This window comes from Amblyomma mixtum, chromosome 1, assembly GCF_055824585.1.
Source record: "Amblyomma mixtum isolate Tamu chromosome 1, ASM5582458v1, whole genome shotgun sequence".
Taxonomy (NCBI): domain Eukaryota; kingdom Metazoa; phylum Arthropoda; class Arachnida; order Ixodida; family Ixodidae; genus Amblyomma; species Amblyomma mixtum.
In genome coordinates, this window is record NC_143012.1 from 23,416,665 (window position 1) to 23,430,647 (window position 13,983).

A 13,983-nucleotide genomic window follows, 5' to 3' on the forward strand; every position below is an offset into this window, starting at 1 on the left:
TGGAAAATCACTCACTCGAACCGTGAGTGATGGCCGCACGCCAGGGGCGGTGGTGCGCTCAGTCAAAAGGGTAAAAGCAGCCCCGCATGGTCACATCTGCGAAATGCCGCGTCCGGGCGTGCGTCGTTCCGCCGTTTTCAAACCACGCCATCGTTAGCTCTACTGAAGGGCGACCTGTTCCAGACATACAGCGGCACCGGCGAGCATGTGTTTCGAGCCGCCTTGAGATGGGTGTCTGTTTCTTTGATCTCTAGAGAGATAGCGACACGGAGGCAGACAGTGCACGGGGCATCTTGTTTTCGCCTATCGTTACGCCGGTCACCGATGAATTCTGAAGGAGGGAAGGTAAAATCAGCCGTGTCCACCCCCGCTTTGTCGGGCTGCTCAGGGGCAAGCGGGCGATGAGTTGGCGCCGCCGCCGCTCGCTGTCTCCTCCGATCCACGGGTAGCGCAGTTCGGTAGAAGCGCCGCTTTCAGAATCTCCGGCAAAGGGGATTAGCTGCTTTTGTTCACGGCGACGCAGTCTCCCGAGGCGCCCCCACACCAGCGTTCTTTGCGTCTTCTGCGAAAACCAGCGCCTTTGGTCAACGCAGCCCGATGGCGCCTGCCTGGCTCGCCTGTCACCTCTGGCTGGGCCTCAAACCACAACAGCGCCCATGTACTGTGCGTGTCAGTGCATGGTAAAGAGACCCAGGTGGTCGACATTACCCGGAACTCTGTACTACTCCATCCCTCATAGCCTGAGTCGTTTTGGGGCTCTGAACCCCATAAAAACACAAAAACAAATTTTCCGACTGGAGTGGCGAGTGTCCCTTCCCCTCGGAAGTTGCGCGGCGTTCCTTTCACCCCCAAAGTGCGCATTCGGGGATACTGCGGCAAGTAAGCCCTTGCACGTGTGCGCGCCTCTGTGTTTGTGCTTGGGTGTTTTTAGTGGCCGGTTGTCAGCGAAGCTGAGAACAACCAAGACAGCGGACGAGAAAACGACGAGCGGAGAGCAGTGTGTGTGCGGTTGCTCGACTGTGCGGATGCGCAAGCAAGATGGAGCGAGGTGTATGAAGCTGCGAGCGTGCATTTATCTTGTAAATAAGTTTTCGTTGTATATATAGTCATCTTTTGTTTTCAACGTACGCGTTCAACAGTTTTTCCAATCAATGTGTATGATGAGTGTGCACCGAGAGCGTGTAATGAAGCACAGAAGTGAATTTATCACACGTGTAATTACGCAATTCGCCCAGAAAAATCCGAGGCGCCTACAGTTGCTGTTCAAGGAAGACTGACTGAGTGACTGTAGTTGCGTGTTTGTGAACATATTGTGCTGTGTGCTGGTCATCAATCCGGGTGAGTCGAGAACCCGTATGCAGCAAGACTGAGCACTCTTCTCCACGAAGTGATATAGCATCTTTTTGCATTTTTATTAATTTTAGTTGTTTCTTCGTTGATAAACTCCAATGTACCTCTCCTAGCCGCGCTTTAATTTGCTGTTTGTAATTTTTCTTTCATGTGTGCATTTTGTTTAATTTTTATTTATATATAAATAAATAAATTTACTCCGCAAATAGCGCCTTTCTGCTACGAACATACCCCCCCCCCCCCCCCCGGGGCACCAACGGGGCCCCCCCCTGCAAAAAATTCTGCGGACGCCCTTGCCCGAAAGACGCGGTTTCGATCCCGGCTGCGACAAAACATGGTTTCAATGGCCTTACAATAAACAGCAATACAAATATCAGGTCGACAAGCCGACGACTACGCAACAATAACTGCAAGGGGAAACTATAGTGCCTAGAACATAGCGAAACTTCGAGACGGTTTGAGTGGCCGCGGCCATCTTCCTCTGCCTCGATTGTTATGATCCCGCAAGGTCTCGAACGTTCTCGCGTGCTCTCGTACGGATATGGCTACAAATGGCTACGAAGGCCAAGAAACCAGGCATTCCGAGAATATTTAGTGCAAGCAAACTTTTGTGCCCACTTCACTTCGACACAGCAGTAAGGGCGGCACAATAAACTCAGAAGCAAACAAACGCGGCCAACGTCGCCGCATCAAAACTATTTTTTTTTTGTTACTCTTTGTAAGCTGAAAGGAGACGACGCGAGACCTTTCCAGAGCATTCTTACAGCTGGCGACCAATCGCAGAGCAGCTCGCGTGACGTCAATAACCCACTTTGCTTCGATTGGTTGGCTCTGCTCGCGAAATTTCTGGGCGCTTCTAGAAAAGCGCGCGAATCGTATAAATGCCGCGCCGCGCAAGCGTTTGGCAGATTTCACTGACTGCAACAAGCGAACGAGTGTTCTGAACGGAACGCAACTCTCACAACAAACACAGTCACCATGCCTAGCCGAACAATGGCAGACGTGCCGGCAATCGGCATCGACCTGGGCACCACGTACTCTTGCGTGGGTGTCTTCCAGCACGGCCGCGTCGAGATCATCGCCAACGACCAGGGCAACCGGACGACGCCAAGCTACGTGGCCTTCACGGACACGGAGCGGCTTATCGGCGATGCAGCGAAGGCACAGGCGGCCATGAACCCGGAGAACACGGTGTTCGACGCCAAGAGGCTGATCGGACGCCGCTACGACGACCCTAAGATCCAGGACGACCTCCGGCACTGGCCTTTCAAGGTGGAGAATGACGGAGGCAAACCCAAGATCAGCGTCGAGTTCAAGGGCGAGCGGAAACGCTTCAACCCTGAAGAGATCAGCGCCATGGTTCTGACCAAGATGAAGGAGACGGCGGAGGCCTACCTGGGCAAGAAAGTGAGCGACGCCGTCATCACGGTGCCAGCCTACTTCAACGACTCGCAGAGGCAGGCGACCAAGGACGCCGGAGCGATCGCCGGCCTCAACGTGCTGCGCATCATCAACGAACCCACTGCCGCCGCTCTGGCCTACGGGCTGGACAAGAACCTGCGTGGCGAGAAGAACGTCCTCATCTTCGACCTGGGAGGCGGCACCTTCGACGTCTCAGTGCTGACCATCGACGAAGGCTCTATGTTCGAAGTGCGCTCAACGGCGGGAGACACCCACTTGGGAGGCGAGGACTTCGACAACCGAATGGTGGAGCACTTCGTGCAAGAGTTTAAGCGCAAGCACCGCAAGGATCTGCGGGTAAACCCGAGGGCGGTGCGGAGACTGCGTACGGCCTGCGAGCGCGCCAAGCGAACCCTGTCCAGCTCGGCCGAAGCGAGCATCGAGATCGACGCTTTGTTCGAAGGTATCGACTTTTACAGCAAGATCACCCGCGCCCGATTCGAGGAGCTGTGCATGGATCTGTTCCGCAGCACCCTTGAGCCCGTGGAGCGCGCCCTGCGCGATGCCAAGATGGACAAATCCCAGATCCACGACGTGGTGCTCGTGGGCGGCTCAACGCGCATCCCCAAGGTGCAGAAGCTGCTGCGAGACTTTTTCAACGGCAAGGAGCTGTCCATGGGCATCAACCCGGACGAGGCCGTGGCCTACGGAGCCGCGGTGCAGGCGGCCGTGCTGAGCGGCGACTCTAGCGACACGATCCGCGACGTGCTGCTGGTGGACGTGGCGCCGCTGTCGCTGGGCATCGAGACCGCGGGCGGAGTGATGACGCGCATCGTGGAGCGCAACTCGCGCATCCCCTGCAAGACGTCGCAGACGTTCACCACCTACGCTGACAACCAGCCGGCGGTCACCATCCAGGTGTACGAAGGAGAGCGCGCCCTGACCAAGGACAACCACCTGCTGGGCACGTTCAACCTCAATGGCATCCCGCCGGCGACCCGCGGCGTGCCCCAGATCGAGGTGACCTTCGACCTGGACGCCAACGGCATCCTGCAGGTGTCGGCCCGGGACAAGAGCACGGGCAAGCAGGAGAGCATCCGCATCACCAACGACAAGGGCCGCCTCTCCAAGGAGGACATTGAGCGCATGCTAGCCGAGGCAGAGAGGTTCAAGCAGGAGGACGACGCACAGCGAGAGAGGGTGACCGCTCGCAACTCCCTCGAGTCTTACGTCTACGGGGTCAAGCAAGCGGCCGAAGAGGCCGGGGACAGGCTGTCTTCGTCTGACAAAGAATCCGTCCTGTCCAAGTGCCGAGAGACCATTTCCTGGATCGACGCCAATAGCCTGGCCGAGAAGGACGAGTACGAGCACCGGCTCAAGGAGCTGCAGCAGGCCTGCATGCCCATCATGAGCAAGCTCCACCAGCAGCAGCAGCAGCAGCAGGGACCTAAGCATGCCTCGGCAGCCCCACACCATTCGGGACCCACGATCGAAGAAGTGGACTGAGCCGCAAACTGTGATAGCTAGTCGTCATTCGCCCTTCATGTTAATTTATTGCCCATACCCTCATAGTCATGTAAATTATTTTTTGTACTGGTAGCAGCTGTTTACTCAGATGCCATAATAAAGGGATGCATTTTTTTTTAACTTGTGGCTTGTGCATTATTGGTTAGGTGATGTTGGCTTGTCTGCCCTGACACCAAACCTCACAATGCATATAGACCTTGCCATCGGGAGGCTGTCGAGGCGCCCCCTTTCTGAGCTGTTCCAAATCGGTTCCGCTGCCATTTCCACCACGCTCGCGTGGGATGAATACAGCCGCATACGACAGCCCAGCGAGCAATGTGGCGATGCTTAGAAAACCCTCAATGGAAAGGTCTATACCTTGCACAAATTTTACCTCTCAAGAAACCCTTGTAAATAGGTATGAGATGTGTTGCCTCCAATAGTGAGGGTACTGTAGCTTTCTTTGACTACCGTGTTCTAAGCACTAAAAACGCATCAAGGTGATAGCCAAATGCATCATTCGTGTTGACATTTTTACTACAGTGCTTGTGTACTGTTTTGGTGCTGAAGGTGAGTGGCCATAATCCATAACCAGAGATCAGACTCTTTGGTTTGCTCCAGTAAAAGTATATTGAAGTTCAATTTTTGAAACTGTTTTAACTGAAGGTCGCTATCCTTGAGACCTAGGCCAAAGCTCTCTGGCTGTAAAGCACAGGTTACAACACTCTCAAAGACAAATTTAACCGAAGTACTTGAAGCCAGGAGTGCGGTGTAACATTGGAATCTGATTAATGGCAACGCTCCCATACTCTAGAGACGCGCCAGGGGCAGGCAGAGTCCACTACCTAGTCAAGCTTCGGCTGCTATTAATACCTTCCAGGCGCATGCACAGGTCTCTTAAAAGGGTTGGGTCTGAAATTCATAGTAGTCCATGTTCATGTCTTGTGGGTAACAGGGAACTATTGGGGACAACACTTGCACCTCCCTGCCCCATACCAATTAGGGGGGTTGCTCTCAAGGAGAGTTACCTGCAGGCTTGTCATCGCACTTTGTTGTAGTGTTTGGATCAAAGTGTTCTTGCATCACTTTCCCCAGTGAAGTGTAATCCGCACAAAGCTCTGCATTTCCTTCAGCACACCACTTAAGTGCTCCTTATTCTACCGTAATACTTTGCCAACAAGTACGTATACTTTATTATTTTTTTCCAAACCTGGTGAGAAAGACAAAGGGACGCGTCTAGGCGAGGTCAACAGCACATGCTAGCATAGGCATGTTCAACAAACACACTCTCATACAGTCCTCTGCACTGGACAGAGGCATCTTTCCCCGTTAAATCAGCCTGGCACTTGGCATCACACCTGAGGGGGATAGGCACCTGTGTCGAAGTGTTTCGTTTCAACCGGGACAGGTCGAGATCGCTGCACTGTGTGTGAACCGATGCCTGGTGTGCACCAAATTTGGGTTCTGAACACTTAGGAGATAGTTTTTGTGCTATCTGCCTTAATGAATTGGCATGATTCAAAATACTGTCCGTCTCTAGGTGTTTGTCACTTGACGCTGCTGCTGTGGGCAGGAGTTGAGGGTCTTCAACGTAATGCATTCTTGCAACAACCACCTGCAAATAAAGGCGCAGTTAGTTGTCAGAAAGGATCAGCACCTGTTAATGGGTAAGCAGCATTGAAGCAGCACCTGCCAAACAAGCTACACTGTTGTATCTTATTTCTCTTTGCCAGATCTTGAATGAAATTGAATGCACATGTGCTAACCAGAAAGCTGCAAGCATGCATATACCACTTGTATAATGAATGCTACCACTATTTTAGCAGTAAAAATGTTAAATTTAGCTCACATTAATCCATGTAATGAATGCACTCCCCAGTGTTAATACATTTGTCAGGAAAAAGGGTGTATTCAGTATGAGTAAATGTGTGACATATGCAAGTGTTTTTTTTTTTATTTCAAGCACCATGGATGGCACGTGTTACCACCCACTTAAGTCGTATTCTTTGAAGCAATAAAAATCATGGCAAAAAACAAACAAACAGTGAAGCAGTTGCACATGTATATTCTTTGCCAAAAGTAACCCGGAAACAGGATTTGCTTCTCAGCTGTATGGTGGAACACATATGGCAGCCCTAAGCTCTAAATATATGCAATGTAAGGAGAACGCTTGTCCTTACCTTGAGAGATCTTTTGGTCTTTTTGGGGCACCATGAGGGCTCCACTACACAGCTGAGAAACACAACCTGTTTCCAGGTTACTTTTGGCAAATACAGTACCAAACTTTTAGGTCCCTTGTTTAAGGAAGGATGCTCCTTTCAGCAAAACTTTTTTTATTTCTTGATGCATTTATATGAAATTTTTTGAGCATATTAAAATTAATTTTATAAGCACTCTCACAAAATGTCACAGTTATATCTTCAGCACATTCTTTTCTGAATTTGCTGGAGATACAACTGCAATTTTTTCCTCTGAATCTTAAGAACAGGCTGGCAGAGTTAGGAAAATGTGGCAGAAAGCTGGTACATTTATTTTATTCCTACTGAGCCACAGGTCAAACCATTGTTGGAATGTTTTTTTTTTTTTTCCCAAAGCACAAATTCTGCTTTCAAATTTTTTTGTGATGCAGTGTCCATTGACATATCTAGAGATAGAAGAAACTTTCATACAATAAATTTAAAATACAAAAATTTTAAAAGCAAAGAATATCTTAACTGGATCTATGGTCCTAGGATTGTAACAAAACAAATTCTACCAACTGTAGCTCAGTTGGTAGAGCACCTGTCGAGAAATTCTTATGGCCACTCTTACACTCTTATGGCCCAAAACAACATACAGACATTGAAACACGAAGAACAATGCAACGATTGAAATTTCTTTTCCTACTCAAAAATAATACTCTCCATGAGCCCTGATTTATTTCTTAAACCGATCACAACGCAACCAACACGACATCGTCACACGGAATAACTAGCACCGTACAGCGCTAGAATCAATGCTTTTAAATACTCATTTTTTCCTCACACAATAACTCAATGGAATAAACTCCCACCTGAGGTTGTAAACAGCATCGACGCTATTGACAAAATTGCTTACTGATACTTGCTACGTTGTTTTTCCTTGTTCTTTACTATGTTCTATTACTCATATGTTAGTTTTGCAGTATGTAATTTGCCGCACTTCTTTTTATGTACTTTTGCCCCTCCTGCTTGGACCCATCTTAGGGTCTGCAGTATTCTATAAATAAATAAAATAAATTCAGAGGTTGTGGGCTCGGATCCCGGCGGCATGTGGTTGCTTTTTCTTCTGCTTTGCAATCAGTTATCTTTCATTGATAAAATAAACACACTGTTAGTATCCCATTGATTAATCCCACAAACTACAAAAACAAAAATAGAAACATTCCCCTATGCTACTGCAAGGGGAATGCAAGGAGTACCTTGGCAGAAAACTGTCATGGAGAAAAATGCCTATTATTTGAGCATTTTCTCGCAATGCACAGATGCCGCAGTTCATGAAATAATTTTTTTTCAGAATACTTCCTGGTCGATTGCAACAGTGAAACTTTGGGACAGCTTAAAAACGACGGAGACAAGCCGGTACAACAGTTTTCAAAAATCAATTTTTTTAGTCATTTTTTTGGAATTTGAAAGCCACCAAACCCGCCCCCCTTAACCCTTTATTGACGAGGCAATAAAATATTTGAAAAAATCTTTTATTTTTCTACAACTGCACTCATTACAGCATGACAAAGCATATTTTCTAATCACAAAAAAATTCCTACATATAGCAACTGAGATACAGCTTTGTTGCCTGTGGGCAACAGTAGGCATGAGTCCTCAAGTAGGCCTCATTCCGCGATTCTTACGGGTTAGTGTGGAACTTGTACATGCACTCCTTTCCTGGAGTGAAACAGAGATGTACATTACACTTTCTGCACATTACACGTGTAATACCCGTGCAGTTGGGGTATTTGCATCGACCTTTATTTGGAGAGAACATCGGGAGGTGGTCAATAGTGTCCAGCCTAATCTCCTTGCAAGGTACAAGAGCTGCTGGCCCACGCCGCTTCTTCGCTTGTAGTTCATTTTCGACTCTTGATGGGCCCAATGGTCGCCGTCTAGAAGGTGTTGCAACCTTTCCCTGCTGTTTCAAAACGCATGCAATCTCTGCTTTGAAAGACAGTAGGGTCATTTGCTGATTGCGTGGCACATTATCCGCGGTGGCATCTCGGCGGTACTGAAGCCAGCAGTTGACGATTACGACATCCAATAAATGGAAGAATAGCCGCCTATACCACTTTTTGGATCTCAAGTGGATGCGGTACAGCGCCACAAGCATGTCCATTAGATCCACACCACCCATGCTTTCATTGTAGACACCTACAATAAAAGGACGAGGTACGCTCACCGTCGTTCGGGTCTTCTTGTCAAAGCGCTTCACAGTGTTCTCTGGTGCGGCTGATGCAAATGTGGACAGCAGCGTCACGGGACGGTTGTCAAACCATTTCACTGCCCTCAGACTCACTCCTTCAAATGTTGTCTCCATCTCGACGCAAGAGCCACGCCCTTTCTTTTTCAGCTCTTTGTCGGATGGAAGTTTGCATCCTTTCAAGCGACCTTCACGTACTGTGCCTACAGAACTGATCCCAGCCTTTTTGAGCACTACCTGTAAGTCCACACTGCAAAACCAATTGTCAAAATACAGAATGTAGTCTAGACCGCGAGGCACGTCGCTCGCCATTCTCAGAACGATGTTGCCGCTGGCGCCAATGTCTGGAAAACCCGGCTGAGGAAAAATTTGGCCTGTGTACACTTCAAAGTTGTACATTATGCCACACTCGTCGCATAGAAGGAAGAGTTTATAGCCCCATTTTTTTGGCTTGTTTGGCAAGTACTGCTTCAATGAGCTGCGGCCTTTGAAAGGAACCAGTTGTTCATCAACGCATAGTTTTTGGGATTTTGGAATTTCATGGCATTTGGAGACGACGTGGTCCAATAGGGGCCGCACTTTGTACAACCTGTCACGTTCGGGGTCATTCGGGTCCGGTGCTTCCTGGTTGTCATTGAAATGAAGTGACTGTTTGATTTCTTCCCATCTGTCTCTCGTCATGGTGGCAGCAACTTGACTGATGCGGAACCTCTCCGACCAGTACATGCGTGTTTGAGGCAGCTTCATAATCGACATAGTGAGCACTGTACCGATAAACTGCTCTAAATCATTTACTGTGATTGAAGTAACTTTGTTGGGATTCCTCTGAGCGCTATACAGGGAAGACTGCTCACAGATTAGAGACAGGAAATCCGCATCAAAATATTGTCTGAAATAGCTGATGGGAGACTTCACCGGAGATGGATAGGGCGGTACGTCCTTCCACTTTGGCATGGTACTACCAGACGAGCCTTGGACAACGCTCCATGCAGGACCGTTTTTCGAAGGCTTGGGAATTTCTTCATTTGTAGTCTCATTATTGCCTGTGCTTGGAGTTCTAGCGATGTCTTCATCTTGACAGTCAGTTGAGAGAGCTGTAAAAATTGAACAGAAATCAGATGCGATATAAACATATTTTGAAACAAAAGGCAAACTAATTTAGAAATTAGTACATGAAGTACCCATGTCAATTACGCAGTCATAATCAGACAAGCTGAAAGTTTTGCTGCATTTATAGATGGGCTAAGCAAAGATGACGTTTCAAACGCACAAAAGGCACTCCTACTGTGCTGCATAAATGAGCGCCACACGCTACCAGGCATCCCATATATATATCCGAGGAAATAGCGAAGACGTGATTGCGTCTCTCATGACTGGCGTCCGCTGCTAACGCGGGAGCGCTGAGCCAAACGCACTCTTGCTGTTCAACCCCCCCCCCCCCCCCTCCCTCCTTTCATAATGCACCCCTTTCTTCTGCAATAGAGGCTACTTGATTTGCGGCTCGAATGTTTGTGTAAACTGGCTGTGGCAACAAAAGGAATGCTTACATGCCCGGGCTGAAGCAGCATTCTCTGGTTCTTCATCGCTCGATGACTCCAGGTCAGAGTCGTCACTGCATTCAGGGGGCACCTTTGCGGCTATTTTTCCATAAAATAGGTTCGGATCCATACTGTGCACCTGTTGATAGGTCCGTGTGTCCTGCATGAGACCGCGCAGCTCATTTGTTACCGGCGTAGGCAATGTAGCACACTATCAATAAAAAAACAGCACACCGTAAACTAAGCGGGATGTAGAACACAGCTTAGTGCCGGGTGTTGCCTGTGGGCAACAAACACGAGACGCGGCCCTACGGGCACAAAACAGCAGTGCCACTTATGTAATTCAACAAAAAGAAAACCCAGGCATTCTTCTAAACAACTGCGAAAAGCCGCAAAGGAAAAAATGAGTGCTTACCAGGAAATTGGCGGTTACAAACTGAAGTCGTGCAGTCCACTGCTGTGCAGAGGTTTGCGCGCCAAACTTCTTTTTTTTCTTCCTCAGTTTCCTTAATATACATCAGATGGCGCCACATACCCATGTACTAGTACCATGGGCGGAGCTTGGAGTAAAAAAGAAGCTTTCGAAACTGAAACTGTACAAGAAAAAAATATTTTCTGGTGTGTTGCCTGTGGGCAACACTCGTCAATAAAGGGTTAAAGCCCATTATGAGGGTAGCATGCTAATCCTACCTTTCCGGAATGGCCCAGGTACAATGTTGGCACTGGATTCGCAGGTGTTGGCTTGCCATCAACAAAATGAATGGAACAAACCTGCAGTAGATGTGCAACGCACAAAAAATTCCATTTTTGCCTACTTTTACTCCTTATCCACTGCTGAGTGAATGGACACAACTGAACTAAGGGGACAGCAGTTCAACCTACTTTTCGGTGACGTACATCCATTAACACATGGCCTCAGATAGACCCTTCCTCAAATTCCTTTTGAGAGCCACAGCATATTTATGGTAATGTCCTTGAAGAATTGAAATCCTGTATAAACTCCTGCTGTTTTTGATTAATGGAAACAGCAGAAATGGCACTGAGAGCAACATTTCCAGCTGAAATGCCTCAAAACGAACCAGTTTTGATTGAGCTTAATTCTGCCTTCACATGGACGTAATTCATAAACCATAATGCCTTGTGCAAACAACACCTTGCCTAATGTGAGCTGAGAATGTTCAAAAAACATGTGCACGGCCTACCCGAGAGCCTTTACTCGGAATGTAGTTCTCCCTGTTCAATGCTGTGATCCAGTCATGGAGGCTCTCTGGCGTTGACGGGAACCTGTGCAGGTTGTAGACGCCGCACATGCAGCTGCTTCTGGGTGTCTTATGATTGGGGCATATTTCCCGGAGGAGAAGATTGCGCTTCCTCATGGTGTGATTGCATCCAACTACAGCGCAACTCTTCTGCGATGATCGTCTTGCAGCCTTTGCATTTTTTGATGACCTGCGTGCTGTACAGCAGGTGCAAGGTGGGAAAAGAATTCCACCATGTGTTCATTAACGTTCTGGTTCAACACAACACCAGGAAAAATTTGCTGGAATTGAATGTGACCTGGTGTAAACACAGAAGCATTTGTTCCCACTTGATAAAATGCCCACTGGCAGCTGGTTGCTGATAGGTACTGGCTCCTGGCAGGTCCTTCATGGACCTGCCAGGAGGTAACGCTGGGCCATGGTCTGTGGCATCCTGTATTACTCCACTGGCCAATGACAACAGTAAACAAAATAAGCTTTTTAACATTTGTCTATATTAAACAAACCAGGTGCCAAAAGTTTAGACCCTAAAGTTTTTTTCTCGTGATTAGCTTCTTGTTTACATAACAAGAAAGGTTTTTAACAACAAACTACTTTTTTTGTCATGGAGGAATTCTGTGTGGAAGTCACAAATGTGGGCGGAGCTTTACTATACAAATGTGCACTATACAAATGTGCACAATTTTTCTGTGCATATAATAGCTTGAGCAACATGCAGCCTCGTGCTTAGCAGTAGGTAGCTAATGAGTTCGAACCCGCAGACTATCAGCAGCCTACATGATCATGTCAACACATATTTTGTCCCACTGCATTTGAACTTCAACAGCTATTTTCCTCTGTCACGGCTTTTTCCCTGAAAGCTCTTCAAGCCATGCATGACCACCTTGCAAGTGTGAAGCCATCTTCAATCACATATGTAGTCTCTAGCCGAGAAATTCCAGCCAAACTACAATAGTACATTTTCACGTGTGCAGTACTGCAATGAAAACCAACAGTTGGTCTTAGATGACACTGAAAGCATAATAACACAAGGAGTACTTCGCGTATTGTGATTATGCCAGTAGAAAAGAACCCTCACGGGAGTTCGTCAGAACGAAAGTATGGTACGTAAAAACATACCTGCTTTTGAATCCATGCAGCACACTTGTAAGGATTCATCATGCAGAAAGGACTGGCAGGAACTCATTCCTGGTACAACTGCAAGCACTTTCTTTCCCTTGGGCTTATTAAGGCACTGAAAACAATTGCAGAACTCTCCTGTGGGCAGCCCTTGAGAGGAATCATAGCCCAGATGTAGAGATGGTGCCCAATCAGGGCTCTTGTCATCCATAAGCCTCGAAGGTCTACCTGCAAAGCAATAGATATGCGTGAGGCAATCGTCATAGTTACAAACATTATGCTATAAACATCTGATACTGCTGCAGATGAAGCAAATCTGATGGTGCATGCATACATCAGTTATTGACGATATTATGAAAAAACGAAATAAATGGTGCGTAAACTAAATGAGCTGAACCAATCACTTCTGTAAGAAAACTTTCAAAGTGCAAAAACATTTTTTACGCACGCAGCACCTTGAGGGAACCGTGATCAGTATCTCTATTTCAATATTCTGTATTTGTAGTACATAGTGTACATTGCCGCCCTACCCCTGTCCTTTCTTCTATTGAGTTTTTTTATCCGCCAGCCGCAGCTGCAGGTGCTTCAGGTTTCGATTGCAGATGCCGCGGCTAGCAACACATTTTCGTTACAGTTTTATTTTTATTAATAATAAATAGCAAATGACAACAACAACAACAACCGTGATCACTTCTGCACGTTCTAACGCTAATCCCGTGCAGTTTCATGCCTTGCAAGCGACGTCGCGGGCGCCATAACGGTGGACCACGCATAACTTCTACATCGGCGGAGTGGCAACGGGCGGGCTAGATAAGCGCACAGGCATTTACCGCGGTCCCGGTTCACCAATATGGCGACCGCTACAACGTCGGCGCAAGCCACCGACGCAATCGGGGGAAGTCTGTTGACACATGTTCATATTACCTGTGATGAAATGGCGACCGCAGACACGAAGATGCTTTGGGTTCATCAAGTCTCTTCTGTTTATGCGTTCAAACCACAAGGCACGACGCTTTTCGCTTAGCATTCTTGTACGCTCGCACTGCCAAGTTATTACTTTAGGCAAGCAGAACATCCCTATGCCCAAAGGGCGTTTATGGCCCGGCCTATCAGCAGAGCCGGTTCTGGTCCGACAGCCGACCATTGCACAAATCGGCATGGTCAGGCCGTAAGAAATAAACAAGAGAACGGGGAGAACATGCGCAGCCAACGGATTCGGTTCCTGGCAATGGCGGCAGGCGGCATCAATTTACGCATGTCGTACCTGACGTAACGCAGAGCGCCGTGACGTCTGTGTAGGCCAGACTTACTACAGTAAAGTCTCTGGCTTTAGGTATTGTAGGTAGGTAATGTACTGCAGAAGCCATAAAAATAGAATC

The 13,983-nt window shown here is 47.9% G+C and overlaps 2 protein-coding genes across 2 annotated transcripts; one reads left to right on the forward strand and one right to left on the reverse strand.

The window, feature by feature from the left end:
- The first annotated feature begins 1,788 nt into the window (after window positions 1-1,788).
- Window positions 1,789-4,373, forward strand: LOC149365736 (heat shock protein 68-like). Its single transcript, XM_089545580.1, has one exon. The coding sequence runs from the start codon at window positions 2,329-2,331 to the stop codon at window positions 4,255-4,257; it is 1,929 nt and encodes a 642-aa protein (XP_089401706.1). The 5' UTR covers window positions 1,789-2,328; the 3' UTR covers window positions 4,258-4,373.
- Window positions 4,374-5,423: 1,050 nt separating this feature from the next.
- Window positions 5,424-13,863, reverse strand: LOC149365737 (uncharacterized). The gene is made up of 5 exons (XM_089545615.1): window positions 13,529-13,863; window positions 12,605-12,832; window positions 11,429-11,682; window positions 10,917-10,997; window positions 5,424-5,872 (listed from the first exon to the last, which is right to left on the reverse strand). Exons 1-5 carry the CDS (start codon window positions 13,761-13,763, stop codon window positions 5,504-5,506), a joined length of 1,167 nt encoding a protein of 388 aa, XP_089401741.1. The 5' UTR covers window positions 13,764-13,863; the 3' UTR covers window positions 5,424-5,503.
- Between the last annotated feature and the right edge of the window lie 120 nt (window positions 13,864-13,983).